Below are 21,576 nucleotides of genomic sequence, written 5' to 3'. Positions count from 1 at the left end.
AAATATGTGAACGTGAAGTTAGTTGATAATAATTTTAATTTGGCGTTTGGCATATTGCCGGATTTTTTTATTTTACAAACTACCTAGCTCCTAGTCTATTACGATTACTAAGCATTACATTTTCTGTGCGCAGTAAACTTCTAGTGAATTAATTGTTTTCAAAGTGTGATATGTGTGATTGAGTTTTGTGTTTAGCCAGATGGGAAGTGAATTAAATTTATCAGCGACTAGATCCAGGTATTTCTGAATTCTTTTTTTTTACAAATGAATTAATCACTTTATTGCGCAATGTTAAAGTTTTTAACGACATTGTTTTCTAAACTTTGAGGGATATAAATACTCAAATTTTTTATTAATAATTGTAGGATTTGCAAAAAATTATCAGCTTTTTAAATTGCCTGGGCTCACTCGCATTTGGTCTAACACTTCATTGCTACTCATTTGTCATGTATTTGTTGGCGTTTTAAGGTAAAAGACAGTTTCGTTGCAAAAATTCAAGTTTATATACTTTTATTATGTTATATCGAACTGCATTATTTATAGGGAGTAAAACACACATAAAATATATTTCCGACTTCAAAAAGTTTAATTCACAATGCACTATGCTAATATATTGAATGTGTTTGTATTTATTGTTATATATATTTTCAGATTAAATCTTCTAAAAATAATTCACCAATGGGATTAGACAAGCAAGTTTTTATGTTTTTGTTTTGTTTTGCATGTAATTTGGGACTATAATTGTGTTTTATCAATAGAAATAATAATTGATAACTTTTGTTTAATGAAGATTTTTCTTTACATAACATTTATATTTTTTTGTGACTATTTTGTTCTTCATTGATATTGGTTTGGTGAAATTAATACTAACATATAATATGCACTTGAAATTATTATATTCCTAATAATGTTTACAAATTTATTCCACATTAACAATGCTATTATTCCTAATTAAAAAATAATCCATAAATGATCTATGTATTTTAATTTGGTTTTATCAAAATAAGTGTTTTTACTGACAGAGGTTATGTTCCTTTGATAAGCACATATGTAGGTTCAGCACAGCCTAACCCATATAATCCTTACTAATATTATAACTGCGAAAGTAATAAAAAATATAACTCTTTCTTTAAACAGAATAAGTGAGATGTCAAAATGTTTTGTATAAGTATTTTGGCAGTGGAAACCCACCATTAAAATTGTCTTCTCTGAAGTAATTAATTTGAGTTGAACTTTGCACATTTAACACAATAAATAATTGTTTGACTTTCAGCGCAATTAGCTGGACATGGATTGGGTTAATCTTGTCCGTTGTATGGAAGTAAGGTTCATTCTCATATCTGTTGCTTGTCCGGCTTCCTGTTGCTTTATTTTATTGCTTTATATATTTCTTTATATACAATAATAATTATATTAGTGTCCACTATATACCAAGATTGTATCTAATATTTTTGACATATTGATACAAAACAATTTTTTTTTAAATGATTAAATGACCAATACATAAGTCTAGATCCTAACTAAAAAAATCTAAAATGAAAAATTGATTTTATAAAGTTTTGAAACATATTAGACAAATTTTGTCAATGAGGAGTCTGATTGCAGAATTATTTCATAGTTTATATATTATAGTTCATTTTAAAGTGGTGAGCTTCATAATAACTTTTTTTTAACTTAATATTAAAATTATATATTTTAATTCTAGTTGGACCAGTGGCTGGTTCAGCTGGACACGACAGTCAGATGAGATGCTAAGGAATATTGAAAAAAAAATATTATCATGTAAGTATGACAGTATAAATTTACATTTGATTATGCTAAGTCATGTTTTTTATATTGTACTAAGCGATAATGCAAAATTTAAATCAAGTAGATATGATTCTATAAATTAAGAAATAATGCTTACTATTAGAAAAATAATAATTTTCGCATTAACCATTATTCATATCATGAATTTTTATACATCACTTAGTTTTAATAATCCTAGAGTCTACAGCAGCATTAGCTGCTGCTTCAACGACCTGGTTGACCAGTGCAATACCTCAACCACTCAGAATACAGGGATGAAGTGGAATTAGTTTTGCATTTCCACTTAAATTATCCAAGTGATTGTCTATATCAAAAAACTAACTTAATTGTATCTATAATTAATAGTATTTTGTTTAATCTAATGACTTGTTTACATGCAGTTGATGATGCAATGGTACAGTAAATTGGTAATAAACTATTTTTGTGGACTGTGTTAAAGAAGGATGATTTGAACACACTTTTTTATTATTTTCAACAAATGTTTATTGACAACTAGCTTTTACCCGCGACTCCGTCCGCGCGGAATAAAAAATAGAAAACGGGGTAAAAATTATCCTATGTCCGTTTCCTGGTTCAAAGCTACCTGCTCACAAATTTTCAGTCAAATCGATTCAGCCGTTCTTGAGTTATAAATGGTGTAACTAACACGACTTTCTTTTATATATATAGACTAGCTTTTACCCGCGACTCTGTCCGCGCGGAAAAAAATATAGAAAACGGGGTAAAAATTAACCTATGTCCCTTTCCTGGTCTAAGCTACCTGCCCACCAATTTTCAGTCAAATCGATTCACCCATTCTTGAGTTATAAATAGTGTAACTAACACGACTTTCTTTTATATATAGATGTATATTTTTAGGGATTAAATTTTTCAAACAGCACTTAACAACTAAGTTCAAATATACATTTTGGCGCCTATTATAAATTATATCAACTGCATCCGTAATTCTATTTTATACTTTATTGACCCTCAATTTTTATCTCTCTGATAAAGCTACTGAGTCGATAATTGTTTTATCTGTTTGACGTATTTATTTTAAACCATACATCCTTGACTGACGTATTTGATTTTTGCCATATCTTTTAACTTGTCCTCATAAATTCTTCTGTACAGAATGCGGAAGTAATATTAACCAATATAGCATCATAGATTCTTATATCATGTGGTTGAGACCTAAGTCTTGTAATTTTAAAACATAACAATATTAAATTTCACTCAACTAATATTTATAGATATCAGTTTTAGATGACTCAAGTTCGGATAGGCTAGTTTCTATTTATTTATATGGTTTTTTTTTCCTTATTGGACATTGATTGAATGAGTAATTATTGCAGATAATGAAGGTCATGTTAAGTAAAAACGCAATGACCTTTGTCTTTCAATAGTAATAACATTATTTGTAATCATATTTGATTATATTCTATTATTTTTAGACCGTAAATAAATAAAAAATAGTTGAATAACATGTTACAAAAGTATGTACTAAGTTTTATATTTGTCTATTGTTTGATATTCAGATTTAGGTTACAACTTAAATGACCTTCACATAATGTAGTGACCTGTTAATTATCTGAAAATATTGTGCAAATATTTATTAGGTCCTTACATATGAAATTGGCGTTTTTCGTACTGGCCACTTTAATCACGAATTTCTCCTCTTTGGTAAGGAATTCCAAATTCAAATTTGTACAGCTATAGACTCATGTATTTATGGTTCGATGACCGTCATTCATTTGTTTTTTTTCTTCTGTTTTTTTCTGTTTGCGTCACTCGTTTTACAAAATGGAAAACTTAAAATATCGCATTATTTACGAGTACGAGTTCCGCCGTGGCACTAGTGCTGCGGAAACGACTCGAAGGGTGAATGATGTGTATGGCGGTCGTGTTGCAAAAGAAAACACAGTTCGTTTTTGGTTCCAACGTTTTCGTTCTGGAAATTTCGATCTGCAGAACAAGCCCCGTGGACGGCCTGAGACTCAAGTTGATAATGAAGAGTTGAAGGCTATTGTGGAAGCGGATCCATCGCAAACCACGTCCGAGTTAGCTGCAGGCTGCGATGTTAGTGATAAAACTGTTTTAATTCACTTGAAGCAAATTGGGAAGATTAAAAAGCTTGAAAGGTGGGTACCTCACGAATTGACTGAAGCAAACCGGCAAACGCGCGTCGACTGTTGCGTTACATTACTAAACCGGCACAATAATAAAGATATTTTAAACCGCATCATTACCTGTGATGAAAAATGGGTTCTTTACGATAATCGGAAGCGCTCAGCGCAATGGTTGGATCCTGGCCAGCCAGCCAAATCCTGCCCCAAGCGAAAATTAACCCCAAAAAAGTTACTTGTAAGCGTTTGGTGGACTAGTGCCGGTATTGTTCATTACAGTTTTCTCAAATCTGGCCAGACTATTACGGCTGATGTCTATTGTCAGCAATTGCAAACCATGATGGAAAAGCTAGCGGCTAAACAACCTAGGCTGGTCAATCGCTCCACGCCACTGCTGCTTCACGACAACGCTAGACCACACACTGCGCAACAGACGGCTACTAAATTAGAAGAGCTTCAATTGGAAAGTCTAAGACATCCTCCGTACTCCCCGGACCTTGCTCCAACAGATTACCATTTTTTTCGAAATTCGGATAACTTCTTGCAAGGGAAAAAATTCAACTCCGATGGGGCAGTCCAAATCGCCTTCAAAGATTTTATTGATTCCCGTCCGACTGGTTTTTTTAGTAAAGGGATCAATGAACTACCTATGAGATGGCAAAAGTGCATAGAAAATAATGGTTCATACTTTGATTAATTAAATATATTATATTAAAAAATATTCGACTTTTTGTTCCTCCCATACAAAACGCCAATTTCATATGTAAGGACCTAATATATATTCTTACATCTACATAACTACAAGGTTTCAATTAGTTGTACACTGGATTTTTTTGTTGATATATCTCAAAGAATATTCTTGTAGTCATGCCCAGTTAACATTTTTCTAGACTAGTGATCAATGGTTTAGATTGATATAAACTGAGCATATCATTAAATTTGACATTAGGTAAGAAGTTACATAAAAAAAAAGTTTTAAAATTATTTTGAATCTTTAAAGCAAGCTATAGTCACTTATCTTCTAGTATAAGTTTTGTATTCAAACAAAATCAATCTTAAATATCGTACACTATAATATACCTTATTAATTTTATATTGCATGTATTATTTTAGGTGTGAAGACAGTATACAAACGTTTTTATGTGGATATTGGATCAGTGGTGGGTCAGAGCGACAAGATATGGACTATATGCCTGAACGAGGAAGCGCCTCGCGCTCCGCTAGTCCTGTTGCATGGCATGGGAGCTGGTCTCGCGCTCTGGTGTACTAACCTAGACGCCCTTGCAGCTCAGCGACCTGTATACGCTATTGACTTACTGGGTAACTATGATATCCCATCTTCCATGTAAAGAAAAACACATTGCATTTATGTTAAAAAGGCTAGACTGAAACGAAGTAATGAAAAATATACCAAGATAAACGAAACATACCTAATAAATTATGAATAATGACCGAAAAAACTTTTTTAAGAATGGAAAAATTATCAACAAATAAAACTACTCTTTATTTTTGTTAGGTTTCGGTCGCAGTTCGCGGCCCAAGTTCTCTTCGGAGGCGAGCAAGGTGGAGGCGCAGTGGGTGGAGTCTGTGGAGGAGTGGCGGCGCGAGGTCAACCTCGACCAGATCATACTGCTGGGCCACAGTCTCGGCGGGTACATCGCTACTGCTTATGCACTTAAATATCCCGAAAGGTAAGTTGTATATATTATATTAATGTTTAGAAGGCCGCGTATTTTGTAAATTAGTTTTAAAAAATTTCTTATTTAAAACTAATAATATGGTCTGATATTTATTTTTGTCACATTCAGAGCCCTAAATTAGTCATTTAGGATGACACTAAGCGGCAGTTAAACTTACTCTTAACTCTTGGTATTTTAATTGGATAGTTTATTATATTTTTTCATAAAAAGGAGCTTAATTTCTAAGATGTTTCCAGGGTTCGTCACCTAATTCTGGCAGATCCGTGGGGCTTCCCTGAGAAGCCGTCCAACGTGTACGAGAAGTACCAGATGCCGCTGTGGGTGCGCGCGGTGGCGACGGCGGTGCAGCCGTTCAACCCGCTGTGGGCGGTGCGCGCGGCTGGCCCGGCCGGCCGCTGGCTGGTTGGCAAGACACGACCCGACATACCGCGCAAGTTCGCCACCTTCCTGCCCGATGCGGACCAACTCATACCTGATTATATATACCAATGCAACTCCCAGACGCCCAGGTATGACTATGCTATTCACGTCACATTTTGTCTTATTATTCTACTAGCTGTCGCCCGCGACTCCGTCCGCAGTTAAAAAAAAAACTAAACGGGGGGAGGGGGTTATGAAAAATAGATGTTGGCCGATTTGATTATCAGACCTACTGAATATGCTCACAAAGTTTCATGAGAATCGGTCGAGCCATTTCGGAGGAGTTCAAGTTCGAACCCCGTGACACGAGAATTTTATATAATAGATTTGTTTTTACAAAACAATTTTGCATTATCAATTAGGAATGTTTTTGACAACCTTGTTAAATAATCGAAAATATTACAAGACTGTATAGTTTATCAAATGCTGAAAAAAAAAAAATTGGACCGGCTTGTTTGTTTGTAATACAAATATAATGTTTGTATTGTAGCGGTGAAAGTGCATTCCACGCATTGATGACCGGATTCGGTTGGGCTAAGAACCCTATGGTGCATCGTGTGGGGTCACTATCACCGCGTCTGCCGGTCACCGTGCTGTACGGCAGCCGCTCCTGGGTGGACAATTCCACCAGCCAGCTGCTCACCGAGCACAGGCCCAACTCCATTACTTATGTACAGGTATATATCATATTCACATCATGGGTAACACAACTAAAATTGATGACCTACAGATCAGCTCATAGTAAAGCAGATCAATTTGTGCCTGCATAGATTTATGATTTGCATTGTCAATCTGCAGCTCGAAAGCTGCAAACTGTGTCACTATATGATAATTAGATGCTGTATATAAGCTATATACAGGCTGTATTAGATGTAAAACTAGACTAACTTTTAAAGAGCTGCGAGCGCATTGTTAGTCAGTCGGCGACTTGTTGGCTGGTTCGCAGCATATTTTTAGAACATAATGAGCCGTGAGCTGTCAATTTTGTTGTTGAGCCGCAGCTCAACGATTCAAGTCCATGTGAGCTGAACTTTTGAGCGGATTCAGAACTGATTTACACACGTCTACATTCATAACGTAAATGAGAGACGGACATATTGATTGAGGAGTAATTTGCTTAATAAGTTATACATTGTGTGATAAAGTTTTAGCCCTTCTAACTACGAGTTTCTTTTGGCTAAATACATATGTAGAAACTTTTTTTGCCAGTGTTTGTAAAAGATTTTAGGTAGTTGCAACTAAAGGTTAAATGTACGGTTTGGAGAAACTTACCAAAAAAATATATATTAGCTGTCACCCGCGACTCCGTCTGCGTGCAGTTAAAAAAACATAATAGGGGTATGTAAAAATAGATAGTAGCCGATTCTCATACCGACTGAATACACATATAAAATTTGGTAAAAATCGGTAAAGCCATTTCGGAGGAGCACGGTAACTAACATTGTGACATGGAAATTTTATATATAAGACTAGCTGTCGCCCGCGACTCCGTCCGCGCGCAGTTAAAAAAAAACTAAATGGGGGGAAGGGTATGAAAAATAGATGTTGGCCGATTCTCAGACCTACTGAATATGCTCACAAAATTTCATGAGAATCGGTCAAGCCGTTTCAGAGGAGTTCTAGTTCGAACCCCGTGACACGAGAATTTTATATAATAGATTTTTACAAAATCTTTAGTAATTCTACATTATTATACCTACCGCAGTATTAGTAGAAAGCTTAAAAATTTTATTCCCATAACTATGTGTTTTAAAAGAATAAATACCATAAATCATCTTCAGGTGATCAATGGCGCTGGTCATCACGTGTACGTGGATAAACCTGATTTGTTCAACAAGTACGTGTTAGAAGCGTGCGCGCGCGCCGACGCTTACGACCCGCGCGAGACCGACACCGGACCGGAGACCACCGGCCACGGTCCTGACCAGACCGCCGGAGACCAGCCACCAGATCACAATATAAAGTCTTGATGTACAGATTAGTATAATGCTTGTATTTATAGAATATGTCTGACAATATTTGTTAGTTGAAGTCGTCATTCGCAATATTTATAATTTTTTTGTCTAAACAAGGACTGAGTTTTTTTTTACAGTTCTAGGACAAACATACAGGGACTGAAAATCTATATCTATGAACACTTGCAAGCCTCCAAATTCTTTCCATTTTCCTATATCCAAATTTTATAATATGGTCTAATTTTATGTAAGTTCATGAAAACTCATCCAGACTCATTCTTTATTAATTGTGCCTTTATTTTGGTAAGTTTGTTGTACTAAGAAAAAGCAAATTTTGTATGACTATTTTCTAAATATTTGACTGTAAGCATAAAGCAAAAAGAGTGGCTTAAAATTGTTTTTTAAGGATAAGTTACTTTTAATAGCAGAAGTATCTCATCTCTTTGGAATCCTAACCTTTCATTCTCTGTGGAAAAAAGCCAGAGATAATATATCTTTGTGCAGTGAAAACTTACGATAAAAACTTACAGAACTTTTCATAAAGATAATTGAGATGATTGTATAAAAAAAAAAGGATACCGCTGTTCATAGACATCTTCAAAGAGTTGTCGAATCACAGCCTATTTAACATGAAAGAGTATAGCACAGTATGGCACTTATATAAAATAAAGTATTTCCTATTCCTACTGTTACCCACTGTATCCTATTCCCTTTCCCATCCTTATTAAGGTGGGAAGGGAAAGGGGATTAAAATGAGGCCTCCGGCATGCACTCAGAATGTAAGCGTTGACTTCCATTTAATGTCTGTCTTCTGTGTGGTCGTGATATTTGTGGAACAGATATAAATGGAAATCAACAACCAAATAATGTATGTATGAATATGTTTTGTTTAATTTTGTTTTCCTATCAAATATTTACGGGTCAAAAAAAATATTACTGTATACATGTACAGTATTAAAAGACATTGAATATAAAATACTTAATAAAACTTATATATATTTATAAGCTTATTTTAAAAAATACGAGAATTAAACAAAAAAATATGTTTTTTTACACTTAATTTGAACGGTAAAAGGTGGTTTTAAATTTTTGACACCTACATGCTTTCTCCGGAATATAAAGTTATTGGGCTTAAAGCTTTTTGTATACAAGTTTAATGTAAATAAAGATTATTTATTACAAGATTGTTTTTTTTTAATTTTATTTATTGGCCATAAATGTAATGAGTTCAGTTACCAGAAAAACATAATTTGTGATAATATAAATTTAACATGTGGGAAAATTAACAGCATATTTATCTTATATTTTATTTTTTACTTAAAGAATTAAAGCTTAGTAAAAAAAAGCATAAAGGCACATTAATGTAAAATATTTGTGATTTTTCAAAATTGGATTTAAAATTATTGAAAATAATTGTGAGGATTCATTGAATCAACCATATTTTTTTCATAAGTTATTCAAAAACTGTATAATTATTTTTTTTAAATTTTTCACAAATTTTCTTTCTATTAAATAACTTCTGTATATAACAAATATTAACACATAGGCCTGCTTATGTCATACTTGGTCGCTTGCCTTGTGTTGGGGTCAGCAGAGACGTAAGTGCGTGTGACTGACCACCGTCACCTTACCCTCGTCCTGCAGATCACGGAGTGCTTCGTCCAGTTGCTCACGAGACACCATCTAAACATAAAATATGTTTTATTATTTAAAAAAAAAATTAAAATATACAAAATCAATTCTTTTCCCGTGACTTCATCTCCACTGAATTAAAAAAAATCTATTAATAAATATAGCCTATGTTACACAGTGATAATGTAGCTTTCTAATGACAAACACATTTTTGAAATTAGTCCAATAGTTTTTTAGTTTATTTGTTACATACAAAAATACAAATCTTTTCTCTTTATAGCCATTTTAGCTTTAAAATTGGTATAGATAAATAAAATTAACCTATATATAAAAAAAGAAAGTGGTGTTAGTTACACTATTTATAACTCAAGATCGGTCGAACTGATTTAGCTGAAAATTGATGGGGAGGTAGCTTAGAACTAGGAGACGGACATAGGAACTTTTTTATCTTGTGTGCATTTTTTTTATTCCGCGCGGACGGAGTCGCGGGTTAAAGCTACTATATCTATATATATAAAAGAAAGTCGTGTTAGTTACACTATTTATAACTCAAGAACGGCTGAATCGATTTGACTGAAAATTGGTGGGCAGGTAGCTTAGAACCAGGAAACGGACATAGGATAATTTTTACTACGTTTTCTATTTTTTATTCCGCGCGGACGAAGTCGCGGGTAAAAGCTAGTATATGATAAATAAATAAAATAATAGTTAACTCACAAGTTGTGAGGCTGCATTAACATCTTGCAGTAGTTTAGCATGTGTGATGGTGTGAGGTTTGGAGTAGGGTTTGATGAGTTCCCGCAGCGCAGTCACGAGGTCAGCTCGCCGGCGCCGCGCCGCAGCCCCCAGGCCAGTAGTCAGGATGCCCACGTCTATACGACCTGATGCAGGATCTGTTGCTGATTGCTTGAGAGCTTCGCGATGCAGCCTGGATTAGAAGAACATCGGTAATTTTTAATCTATAATTTATGATAATGTCAGATTTAAATTTATGTTATACTAGTTTATGCCCGCGGCTTCGTTCGTTAGAAATAAAAAAATCTATAATAAAAAAAATAAAAAAACAAATATAGCCCGTGTCACTGGATGATGTAGCTTTGATAGCAGTAGTTTTTGATTTTATTCGTCAAATACAAAAATACAAATCTTTCCTTTATATAATGGACAGCAAAATATTAATGTGAGTTTGTTAATTCTATGTTTCTTATCGTGGGTTTCTGAGATCAAAATCCTCGTTTAAAACATATTGTTATCTCTATTTTGTCAAAGATGTCAGGGGATGACGATATGTTTTATACAAAGTTCTCAGAAACCAACAGTCAGCCTGTAAACTGTCTTCCTCTTTTTTCTAAGGTGTATACTTATTCGTATCTTTTACCAAAATTTATTCATATTTATGGCAACTTTTAACAAAATTACGTAAATTAAAAATATAAAAACTTACCTAGCTGCCTCATCTACGTCAATAATTTCAACAATAGGAGATAGTCTGACGCGAGCGTGCGCCTCCGCGAGACGGATGAGGGACTCCAACTGTCGCGGGTATGCGGATATATGACCACGACCGCTACCCACACGTCTATTACAAAAAACACATATCAAAACTAGAGGAATTCAAAATATATACTATAATATTCTAAGATTACTTACGGTTTTGCTTACATTTCAGTAAACCTAGCAATAATTAAATCACAGAAGATTGGAATTAGTGTTGAATATGTTAAAGGCCTATTCTATTTCTATCATATCTTTCCAAAAAGATATTTAAAAACACTTTTAAATAGGCTGCCTCTCTCAGTAGTAGTCAGTTGGATTTATAGTTTTTTTTTTAAATTATCATACCTCATATCGACGTATGCGTCTATTAGTCGCTGCTGTGCGGGCTCGCTCAGTACGGGATGTACGTACTCCTTAGCGTACGCAATGAAGTCCCGCATCAAGCTCGTATTCTGTAACACGGTAAATGTATAAATAAATTAAATCCACCAAAAACTCTGATTACGGTACTAAATAATATAGACCAAATATTAATCTATATATATAAAAGAAAGTCGTGTTAGTTACATTATTTATAACTCAAGAACGGCTGAATCAATTTGACTGAAAATTGGTGGGCAGGTAGCTTAGAACCAGGAAACGGACATAGGATAATTTTTAACCCGTTTTCTATTTTTTTTTATTCCGCGCGGACGGAGTCGCGGGTAAAAGCTAGTTATACCTAATTATAAAACAATGGGTACGGTTTTTTGCGACAATCGTCATCAATTATGTCAAAATTAGTATTAAATGGTGTACTTTTTGCCCGATAGGGGCGCTGCACATTAATACCATAGATATCTTATATAGTGGTCAGTGTATAATTAATCATCAGCTCACTATACGTCCCAACTGAGGGGCTCGGAGTTACCCTAAGTTAGGGGTGACTAGGCCATAATCAACCACGCTGGTCCAGTGCGGGTTGACTTCACACATATCATTGAACTTCTCAGATATGTGCAGGTTACATCACGATGTTTTCCTTCACCGTAAGAACGTCGGATAAATGTACATATGTAAATCGAAAAACACATTGGTACATGGCGGTATTCGAACCCAGGACCTGCAGATTGCAAGTCAAGTGCTTAACCTCTGAGCCACCGACGCTCTATGTGTAATTACAGAATACAAATTTTGTCGATGCCGATTGCCACAAATATTAGTGGCTAGGACCACTTAAAAAAACCACATAAAAATTTCTATGGAGATCCATTCAGCCATTCTGTAAATACCTTCTAGCAAACATCCATACATCCAAACATTCGCATTTATATTATTACTAGCTAGCGACTACGTCCGTGCGGAATAAAAAAAAAGTAACTTAAGTGTTCTTTTAGAATTTATTCTACATCTGTGCCAAATTTCATCAAGACCCTTTAAGCCGTTTCGGAGATACTTTCTAACAAACATCCATCCATCCATTCACATTTATATTATTAGTAAGAAGTAACAATGTTAACTAACAATCATATCCTCGTCTTGTTCCGCGTCTGCGGGGTCCTTGTAGTAGAGGGAGACGAGATGTGCCGCCAACCTGCGGTCGAATGCCTCATCCTGAGGGTCCAGTACTAGGAAGATCAAATCGAACCTGCATACAAACATACAGAAAAATGCTAAAAAAAAGTTCCAATAAAAAAATAGAATTATAAAAAAAATATAACATGGTTTAAGTTTTTTTTATTATGAGACCAATCAAATAAGAAAATCAAGGTATTAAAATATTTGGATAAAAACAAATCTTACACAAGATTGTCGCTCATTTAAGTATGAAAAAAAAAGAATTTTTTATGATTTTTTTTTCTTCCATCTTACTAATATTATAAACTAGCTTTTACCCGCGACTCTGTCCGCGCGGAATAAAAAAAACACATGACAAAAAGTTCCTACGTCCGTCTCCTAGTTCTAAGCTACCTCCCCATCAATTTTCAGCTAAATCAGTTCGACCTATCTTGAGTTATAAATAGTGTAACTAACACGACTTTCTTTTATATATATAGATAAGAAGATATGAATTATAGGATGTATGGATAGATATTTGCTAGAAGGTATATCCAGAACGGATGAATGGCTGAAATTTGGCATAGATGTAGAACATAGTCTTAAAGAACACATAGGCTACTAATTAAGTTTTTTTTTTTAAATCCCGGCTACAGCTATTTATATACCTGGACATGAGTGTATGCGGTAGTTGTACATTTTCTACGATAGTTTTGTTTTTGTTCCACTGTGACTCAGCTGGATTTGCAGCCGCCAGTATTGAGGTGCGAGCATTCAACTGGCAGATGATACCAGCCTTCGCTATCGATAGCGTCTGCTGCTCCATCACCTGGAAATTATTTAAAATGGACTAAAATTGAGGCTCTAAAAAATAATGTTGGTATATTTATTCTTTATATGTTCTTAACCCATTGGACAACTTTAAATTTAATTTTGTTAATTTATTCTTACGTAAGTCTTTGTAACTAATATTGTATACTTGCGTAGCGTATCTTGAATCGTCGACGCGAGTCGTATATTCAGTCTCTACAGGTTTAGAGTGATCATGTCAACTGTATAGATTTGCTCCTCCATCTTGAAAATTGCAAGGACTTTTCTCACAAACAGGTAGCGTGGAAAGAACAAAATGTCGACGACGCGTACATAAGTCACTTAGCGACCAAAATCGCTGAGTTGCAAAGATTTATATAGCTTTATGTACGAAAGCCTTTAGTGAAACCTTTTTGGTTTTACGACTATATTTTTTACTTAGTATTTTAATATTATTTATGTTAAATACTAACTTCGTGTAATACACTGCGAGTGGAGTCGTTCATTTTGTCAAATTCGTCGATACAGCAAATACCATTGTCAGCTAACACCAGAGCTCCACTGTAACATATTAAAAAGTTAAATTATATAAAATTGATTAACATAACATGTACTATTTTTGACGTAATGAATTTATGTGAAATAGGCTAAAGAAGTCTAAACCAGTCAAATGGAAGTCAATAATTTCTGTCTATCCCTCTAGGATAGTTGTTATTTTTATTAATAATACAAGGTACATACGTCTGCAGCACCAGCTGTCGTGTGTCAGGATCCTTGGAGACGTATGCGGTGAGACCGACAGCGGAGGAGCCACGGCCGGAGGTATACTGAGCGCGCGGCACCAGCCCGTGTACCCAACGCAGCAGCTGTGACTTACTCGTACCCGGGTCTCCGCACAACAAGATGTTGATCTCTGATCTAGTTATAATATTAACTTTATTTAAAAAAACCGCTTTATTATACAGAAGATGATGTGTATTTATCTGCAATGTTACATTTTAGAATGATCTTATATAAATATATTTGTCCTCTCTAAACTATAATAACCTAAAAAAAAGCAAAAAAGTATAGGATTGAATTAAAAATAAAATTACCATTCGAAAGCTAAATTATCACCGAGTAACATCTATCTATATATATAAAAGAAAGTCGTGTTAGTTACACTATTTATAACTCAAGAACGACTGAATCGATTTGACTGAAAATTGGTGGGCAGGTAGCTTAGAACCAGGAAACGGACATAGGATAATTTTTACCCCGTTTTCTATTTTTTATTCCGCGCGACGGAGTCGCGGGTAAAAGCTCAATATTTACTACTAGATTTTTAAATTTCAGGCTAACAAAGTCGAGGGCAAAAGCTAGTATTTTATATATAATTTTCGGCCGCAGAGACAAGCTATAATAAAAAGAACCACACACCAAAGATAGTACAAATTCTATGTACAAATAAAAGGTAATTATTATCACCTGAAATGTGTACGTCCAGCCGCGTTGAAGTTCTTCTTGGTGCCGCCGAGCAGCTGCAGCAGGACGCCCTTCTTGATGTCCAGGTTCTCGTAGATGGAGGGTGCGATGGCTCGCGCCAGCCGCTCGTAGCAGTCCACCTGCCGCGACAACGCTCGCAGCATCTCCACACGCTCCGCAGGGAAACGGTTCTCCTGACTACGGGTAAATTATTTATTATATAAGTAACTAGCTGTTGCCTGCGAATCCGTCCGCGTGGAATTAATAAAAATAAGTAGCTTTTGTGTTCTTCCAGACTATAATCTACATCTATGCTAAATTTCATCAAGATCCATGAATCCGTTCTGGAGACTTAACAAACATCCATCCAAACATTCGCATTTATATTAGTAATATATTGCGATATTATTCGAATTATAAACAAACGAATTTAATTTATGAAGTGGAAGCAATTCCGCGTTTCGTCTGATGAGTGTGGTGCCGGAGGCCTAATTTTAGTCCTCTTTCCCTTCCCACTCCTTTTCTTATAAGAAAAGGATGGGAAGGGGATGTGGATTTCATGGAGGAGGAGATGCATAGGAAGGTTAAATATTCTCTTTTTATGCGTGTCCTCCTTCGTCAATTGAGGGTAGGCAACGCATTTGCAATTGCGAATGTCTATGGGCAGCGGTCGCTTCGCCATTTCGGCGAATTCATGTGGCCGCTTGCTCGTTTGCCACTTTTTAATATAAAAAATATATAAAAAATATACTCAGAGTTGTATAATAGTTACTTCTATAGATTATGTTTCTAATATTAAATCTACACTCATACCGTGACTTCGTCTGCGCAGAATTAAAAAAAAAACATCAAAAATATCTATACCAAATTTCATTAAAATCCATTAAGCCTTTCTAGAGATACCTTCAAACAAACATCATTATCCATCCATTTATCTATCCATCCATCTAAACTTTTTCTTTCATAAGAACCTTCTGACAGTAACAAACACAACAAAAAAAAACTGAAATCGATCCAGCCATTCACGCGTGATGGCGTGACCAAGGGAAATAAGGATCCATTTTTATATATAAAGTTTATATATATTAGGAAATATTGTATGATTAATGTTTGTACAGTATGTACATACTTGTCATCAGTATGCAGCATCCTGTCACTACAGATGGGTCGGTAGTGTAGTGCGTCTATATGTGTACGATGCAGTGCTCTCAGTGTGGAGCGACGTGGATGAGCAGCTGCAGGTGAGGCGCGTACTACACCAGTGACGCGTACTCGCTCTCCCGCACCCACAGCCTCCACTAATGCACCGTGTGACATCACAGCCACTGTAGCCGGTGTACGACCAGCTGGCATATCATCTGTACACAGATACATATTAAAAATTATAATTATACTAGCTTTTACCCGCGACTCCGTCCGCGCGGAATAAAAAAAATCATCAAGATAAAAAAGTTCCTATGTCCGTCTCCTAGTTCTAAACTACCTCCCTATCAGTTTTCAGCTAAATCAGTTCAACCGATCTTGAGTTATAAAAAGTGTAACTAACACGATTTTCTTTTATATATATATAGATATATATTGATTATTTTTCTTCTGATTGAGATATATATACTTTAGGGATCGTAGGTAAAGCATTGTTTGTTATACATGAGCCTGTGAATCAATTATAACCAATTGAGAAGATAACCAGTGTATTCCTTGAATCCGATATTACCCACTACCTACAAGTGATCTCAATAGCTATACAGCTATACAGAGCTTTCTGGGTTATTTAAGAGTTATAATGTAAAATCACAATAGTAAACTTCACCAGAAGTTATATTGTGATAAAAAAAAAATCATTTTGGTCAGCAAATTTACTACAGTAATATTACCATAAAAAACTTAAGACAGTGTTACAAATCTATATATATAAAAGAAAGTTGTGTTAGTTACACCATTTATAACTCAAGAACGGCTGAATCGATTTGACTGAAAATTGGTGGGCAGGTAGCTTAGAACCAGGAATAGGACATAGGATAATTTTTACCCCGTTTTCTATTTTTTATTCCGCGCGGACGGAGTCGCGAGTAAAAGCTAGTACATTATAGATTAAATATATTAAACAAAATTTTCATTAAATTCGATACAATGTTCTTATTACCGTTTGTGACTTGAAAATGTAAAATTGCATACATTTTTGGTCAGCAAATTTAAAATTAGAAAATATGCAGTATATTACCCGAACACAAACTAAAGACAACTCTTTTGAAATAGCGGCTTAAAATCATCACCAATACACTAACATTATATTCCTCAGAGCTCGCGCAAAATTAATATCCAATCAGACATATGAAAACATTTATACCTGGTGCTTCCTGCAGCTTAACCAGTTGTTTATCACTGAAATGTGAGCGGTTGTGTATAAGTTGGAAGGCATGTGCTGTACTGCAATGTGTGCAGTGAGCGGGCTCAGCTACACGACCTCGCTCCAACTCTCCAGCTGCGCCTGCACCGCACACCGCACAACGGAAGTACGCTTCTCGCATCTCCGGCACTATACCCGATGTACGGATCACCATACCACATATTGTTACCAATTGGTCTATATCTGTAAAAGTATACCATTCAAACGTAAAACACACACTTATCAATGGTTATTCATCACAATGTTTTCGGTTCGACATAAAATTTCACTTCGCTTTTATTTTGATGTGAAACATCTATAGGCTCACTTGTAAACCGAATTGTTGGCGTGGCGACGCTTGCCGTGGCGACGGGTCGCCACGCTATACTAAGGTATACATATGTATATATACAGTCAAAATCTGTTATAACGACATCGAAGGGGCTACTCATATTGAGTCGTAAAAACCGATAGTTATAACAACCGGTGACAGGTATTAATAGGAAAGATATGTATATAACATTCAGCCAGGACCTTTGATTTTGGTCAATTTAACCGGCATGTTGTTCTAAACGATGTCGCCATAAACGGTTTTGACTGTATTTATATATTTTATTTTAATAATATTATCTTTTATGCATATTACTTGTACACACACGATGTTTCACATCTGCCAGGTGTCCCATGACGGCTGACATTTTTTTTTATATCAAAAGGTGGCAAACAAGCAAACGGACACCTGAGTTCCCCGAAATAGCGAGGCGACCGTTGCCCATAGACATCCGTAAATGCAGATGAGTTGCCTACCTTTAATCAACGGAGAAAGGGACGCACAGAAAGAGGATATTTCCCCTTCCTATGCATCCCCTCTTCCGCCAAATCCACTTACCCTTCCCATCCTTTCCTAATAAGGAAAGGGTTGGGAAGGGAAAGAGGACTAAAATTAGGCCTTTGGCACCACACTTATCAGACGAAACGCGGAATTGCTTCCACTTCACGCCTGTCTTCTGTGTAGTCGTGGTATTGCACCGGTCTACCCGACCAATTCGTGCACCCAACAAATGTTGTTTATACCTTTATACTTTATACTATACCTTTATTAATTCATTTAAATAGTAATTTAAATGTTAATATTATTGAGAAAATTTACATGGATGGATGGATGCACGGATGGATGTTTATTAGAAGTTATCTCCGGAACAACTAAATAGATCTTGATGAAATTTGAAACAAATGTAAAACATAGCCTGGAAGAACGCATGGGATTAACTTATTAAACTTTTTTTTATTCTACGTGGACAGAGACACGGGCGACAGCTAGTACGTCATATATTTTAATATTAGTATGTTTAATATAGTAATTTATTAGATATTTATTTTTCTCATACTTGGGAGGATTAGCAACAGACAAAAAAAAGGCCGGCCATTAAAAATTAAGCCAAAACTATGATTTATGAATCCTTATAAGCTGAACCCATGTGACTGAAATAATGCCAAGGGACATGATGATGAAGATGGTTCTTTAATACCAACCTTCAGGATTTAGATCCCTCATATGTCTCTGCGGGGCATTGTAAGGTCGGACTTGTATCTGATGTTCTAAAATAGCCGCTGGATACTTTTCAAAGAATAATTGATTAACCGCTGCATCAAAAGCTGGAACAACCTGTCAATTAATAAAAATAAAATAAAAATAATAAAATAACTTTATTGTTTTCCCTATGGGTAAGGGACTGGTGTCCAAACTAGGGTAATACCCTGTGTGATGGATCACCAGGCGCCCGCCCCAATTAAATATTAATTCGTAACTTCGTATAGAGAATGAAAGTGAATAACCATTTTTTTTAAACAATATTTACCTCTTGAGGATAACATACAAGTTGACGATGAAGTTTTGCATCAAATGTTTTGACATGTTCACAATCTACATCCAAGAATGGTTCTTCCAAAGTGTGTATCTAAAAAAAAAAAAATCAATCAATAACTACACATATAAAAAATATATCTTGTTAAAAATCAATAGAAATGTTGAAAGAATAAAAAAAAAAATTTATTATTTAGGATGCAGAAGGCGCAGGACCATATACTGTGAACGAAAACTGTTACACAAGAAGTTTATATATTAGATAAAATTAGTATAGTTTATTACAAAACTAAAGTTTATTGAGGTAAATACTTAAACAATTACCTCTTCCAACTTAGTTTCATACAGAGGTTCATTTGTAACAGCATCCGGTTCAACAAAACGCTGCACAAACTTTATGAACTTGTCTCTGCACTCAGCGATGGCCACATCTGTACCCCACACCACAAGCTGCGGCTCTCCTGAGTCAACATCACCTGTTTCATCTGGCTGAAATAAGTACATTAAATTTTCATGAAACAGAAATGAAACTAATTTTTACAATACTAGCTGCCACCCGTGACTCAGTCCGCGCGGAATTAAAAAAACATAATAAGTAGACTATGTGTTCTTCCAGACTATGATCTACATTTATGCTAAATTTCATCTATCTGTTAAGCCATTCTGGAGATACCTTCAAACAAACATCCATCCATCCAAACATTCGCATTTATAATATTAGTAAGATTAGTAACCTAAATAAGCGAATGTTGCAATATTTTTCTGCTTTTGGAGGTTGTCCATATGGACAATGACTTTCACTCATAGTAACCTTAAGTCTTTTATTCCAGATGTAAAATAAAGAGAAAAAAGCCCTACCAAATAATTTCCTTTTTAATTTCAATAAATTTTTCCTAAAAACAATACATTCTTCTTCAATAAAATATTTGAAGATGTTCACAGATTTTAACAATAATTTTGTTGCCTCATTCAAGTCTTAAAAAATATTATCTTACTCTCTTAGTTGGTGTTGGTGCTGGCACATTCCTTCCGAACTGATGCCCTCGTAAATCCGCCCTCGGTCTTGCAGGAGTGCCCACACTACGCAATAACGAGCGTGGTGTGCTTAGAGAACTGGGTGTGCCATAATTCAATGGAGAGCTCATGTCTATGTCTGTCCCTGTTGATAAAACAACGAAATTAATTTTGTAACACATGTAATTTGTGTTTTGCATAATAATCTGACCTACATGTCTACTTAAAGCATAGTAAGCATTTTGTGTTAAAAATAAATTAAAACACAATATAGATATGAAAAAATTGTAAATATGCAGTTTTACTGTTAGGTGGCATAAATGTCTTAGGTATTATTTAGAGATATAGCAATAGTCTGCTAATAAACTTTGTAAAGGTATATTTAAGTACATATTATCTAAAATTAGAGCTATTGCATCAATAGTTTTAATAAATTTTTTTTTTTTACTGCATCTACAACCAAGTAGTGTTCAAATTGTGTTTAACTGTAATATGAATCTTAAAACAATGTGGATGTCAATAACTAGTAGTGACTACAGGTAAATCTTTTGCATGTTAACGGATTCTATTTTTAAAAAAAATACCAAGAGGACTGGAGCCTAGGTGTGGAGCCGGTGATGAGGCCAGCACCTGACCTCTGGGAGTGCGAGGAGTCGCATTGGGATTCTCACGAGCACCACCTGGAGTTCCATCTGTAAAAATTAATCTTACTTATTTTTGTAACCTTCAGTGAAACTGTTTTTTTTGTCAGCACTGAATACATTTTAAAATATCAACAAAAAATACCGTTAACAAACTCTTTGCTTTAAAATAACAAGTTTCAAAGCTTAGTTTTTTCTACATTCCATTATTATGTCTATTTTCATAGAACTTCAGTAAATAAATAAAAAGATATAGATAGATACTTTCAAAATTAAGTACTTGTTTACTTATAGATTTAAATGAAAACTTTATACCATTTGAGGGGGTGCCGGTTGACTGTTGTGGCGTTTCAGGAACCACTAATTGTTGTGAAGATCTAGTTCTACGTGATGGAGTGGCCGCTTCTGACGATGCCCGAGATGATGGACGTTTTGACGGCGTAGACATTCTTAAATGTTTTAGAAATTTATAAACAGCATCAAAAGTTTAAGACAATCAAGGTGCACTGCACTGTTTAGTTTTGGCGCGAATTTTGACAATTAATGTCATTTTTTTATCAACGATTTTCTTAACTTTTTCACAAATAACACAGATAAATAAATGTGTAAGTAGACATTGTAAAACGTATTTTATTATTGTTAAGTCGTAACAAATATTGGAAAGCAAATTGACTCCAAGTTATACTCGTAGTAAGATATTGTTTTAAGTACCCTACAAATACAAATCGGAGTAGGAAGACACT

The 21,576-nt window shown here is 35.0% G+C and overlaps 2 protein-coding genes across 5 annotated transcripts; one reads left to right on the top strand and one right to left on the bottom strand.

Annotated features, from left to right (window-relative positions):
* The first annotated feature begins 17 nt into the window (after positions 1-17).
* Positions 18-8,116, top strand: LOC106716783 (1-acylglycerol-3-phosphate O-acyltransferase ABHD5). 4 transcript variants are annotated; one of them, XM_014510381.2, is made up of 8 exons: positions 18-237; positions 1,274-1,321; positions 1,706-1,782; positions 5,028-5,234; positions 5,431-5,605; positions 5,851-6,123; positions 6,525-6,711; positions 7,816-8,116. In XM_014510381.2, the coding sequence occupies exons 1-8, from the start codon at positions 200-202 to the stop codon at positions 8,002-8,004; spliced, it is 1,194 nt and encodes a 397-aa protein (XP_014365867.2). In that variant the 5' UTR covers positions 18-199; the 3' UTR covers positions 8,005-8,116. The 4 variants fall into 4 exon arrangements, with proteins under 4 accessions (XP_014365867.2, XP_014365871.2, XP_014365869.2 ...); XM_014510385.2 differs by lacking the exon at positions 1,274-1,321 and adding an exon at positions 652-692; XM_014510380.2 differs by lacking the exon at positions 18-237 and adding an exon at positions 452-468.
* On the bottom strand, positions 1,708-21,364 carry LOC106716487 (DNA replication licensing factor MCM4). Its single transcript, XM_045681486.1, has 18 exons — positions 21,149-21,364; positions 20,777-20,884; positions 20,174-20,337; positions 19,503-19,667; positions 19,174-19,272; positions 18,848-18,980; positions 17,276-17,518; positions 16,058-16,286; positions 14,932-15,126; positions 14,206-14,382; positions 13,938-14,025; positions 13,323-13,483; positions 12,622-12,745; positions 11,464-11,570; positions 11,066-11,200; positions 10,339-10,549; positions 9,565-9,672; positions 1,708-1,751 (listed from the first exon to the last, which is right to left on the bottom strand). Exons 1-17 carry the CDS (start codon positions 21,279-21,281, stop codon positions 9,577-9,579), a joined length of 2,568 nt encoding a protein of 855 aa, XP_045537442.1. The 5' UTR covers positions 21,282-21,364; the 3' UTR covers positions 1,708-1,751; positions 9,565-9,576.
* Positions 21,365-21,576: the final 212 nt, after the last annotated feature.

This window comes from Papilio machaon, chromosome 16, assembly GCF_912999745.1.
Source record: "Papilio machaon chromosome 16, ilPapMach1.1, whole genome shotgun sequence".
NCBI classification, from domain to species: Eukaryota; Metazoa; Arthropoda; class Insecta; order Lepidoptera; family Papilionidae; genus Papilio; species Papilio machaon.
The sequence above is the reverse complement of the archived record's forward strand: the minus strand, read 5'-3'. Positions and strand labels throughout refer to the sequence as shown.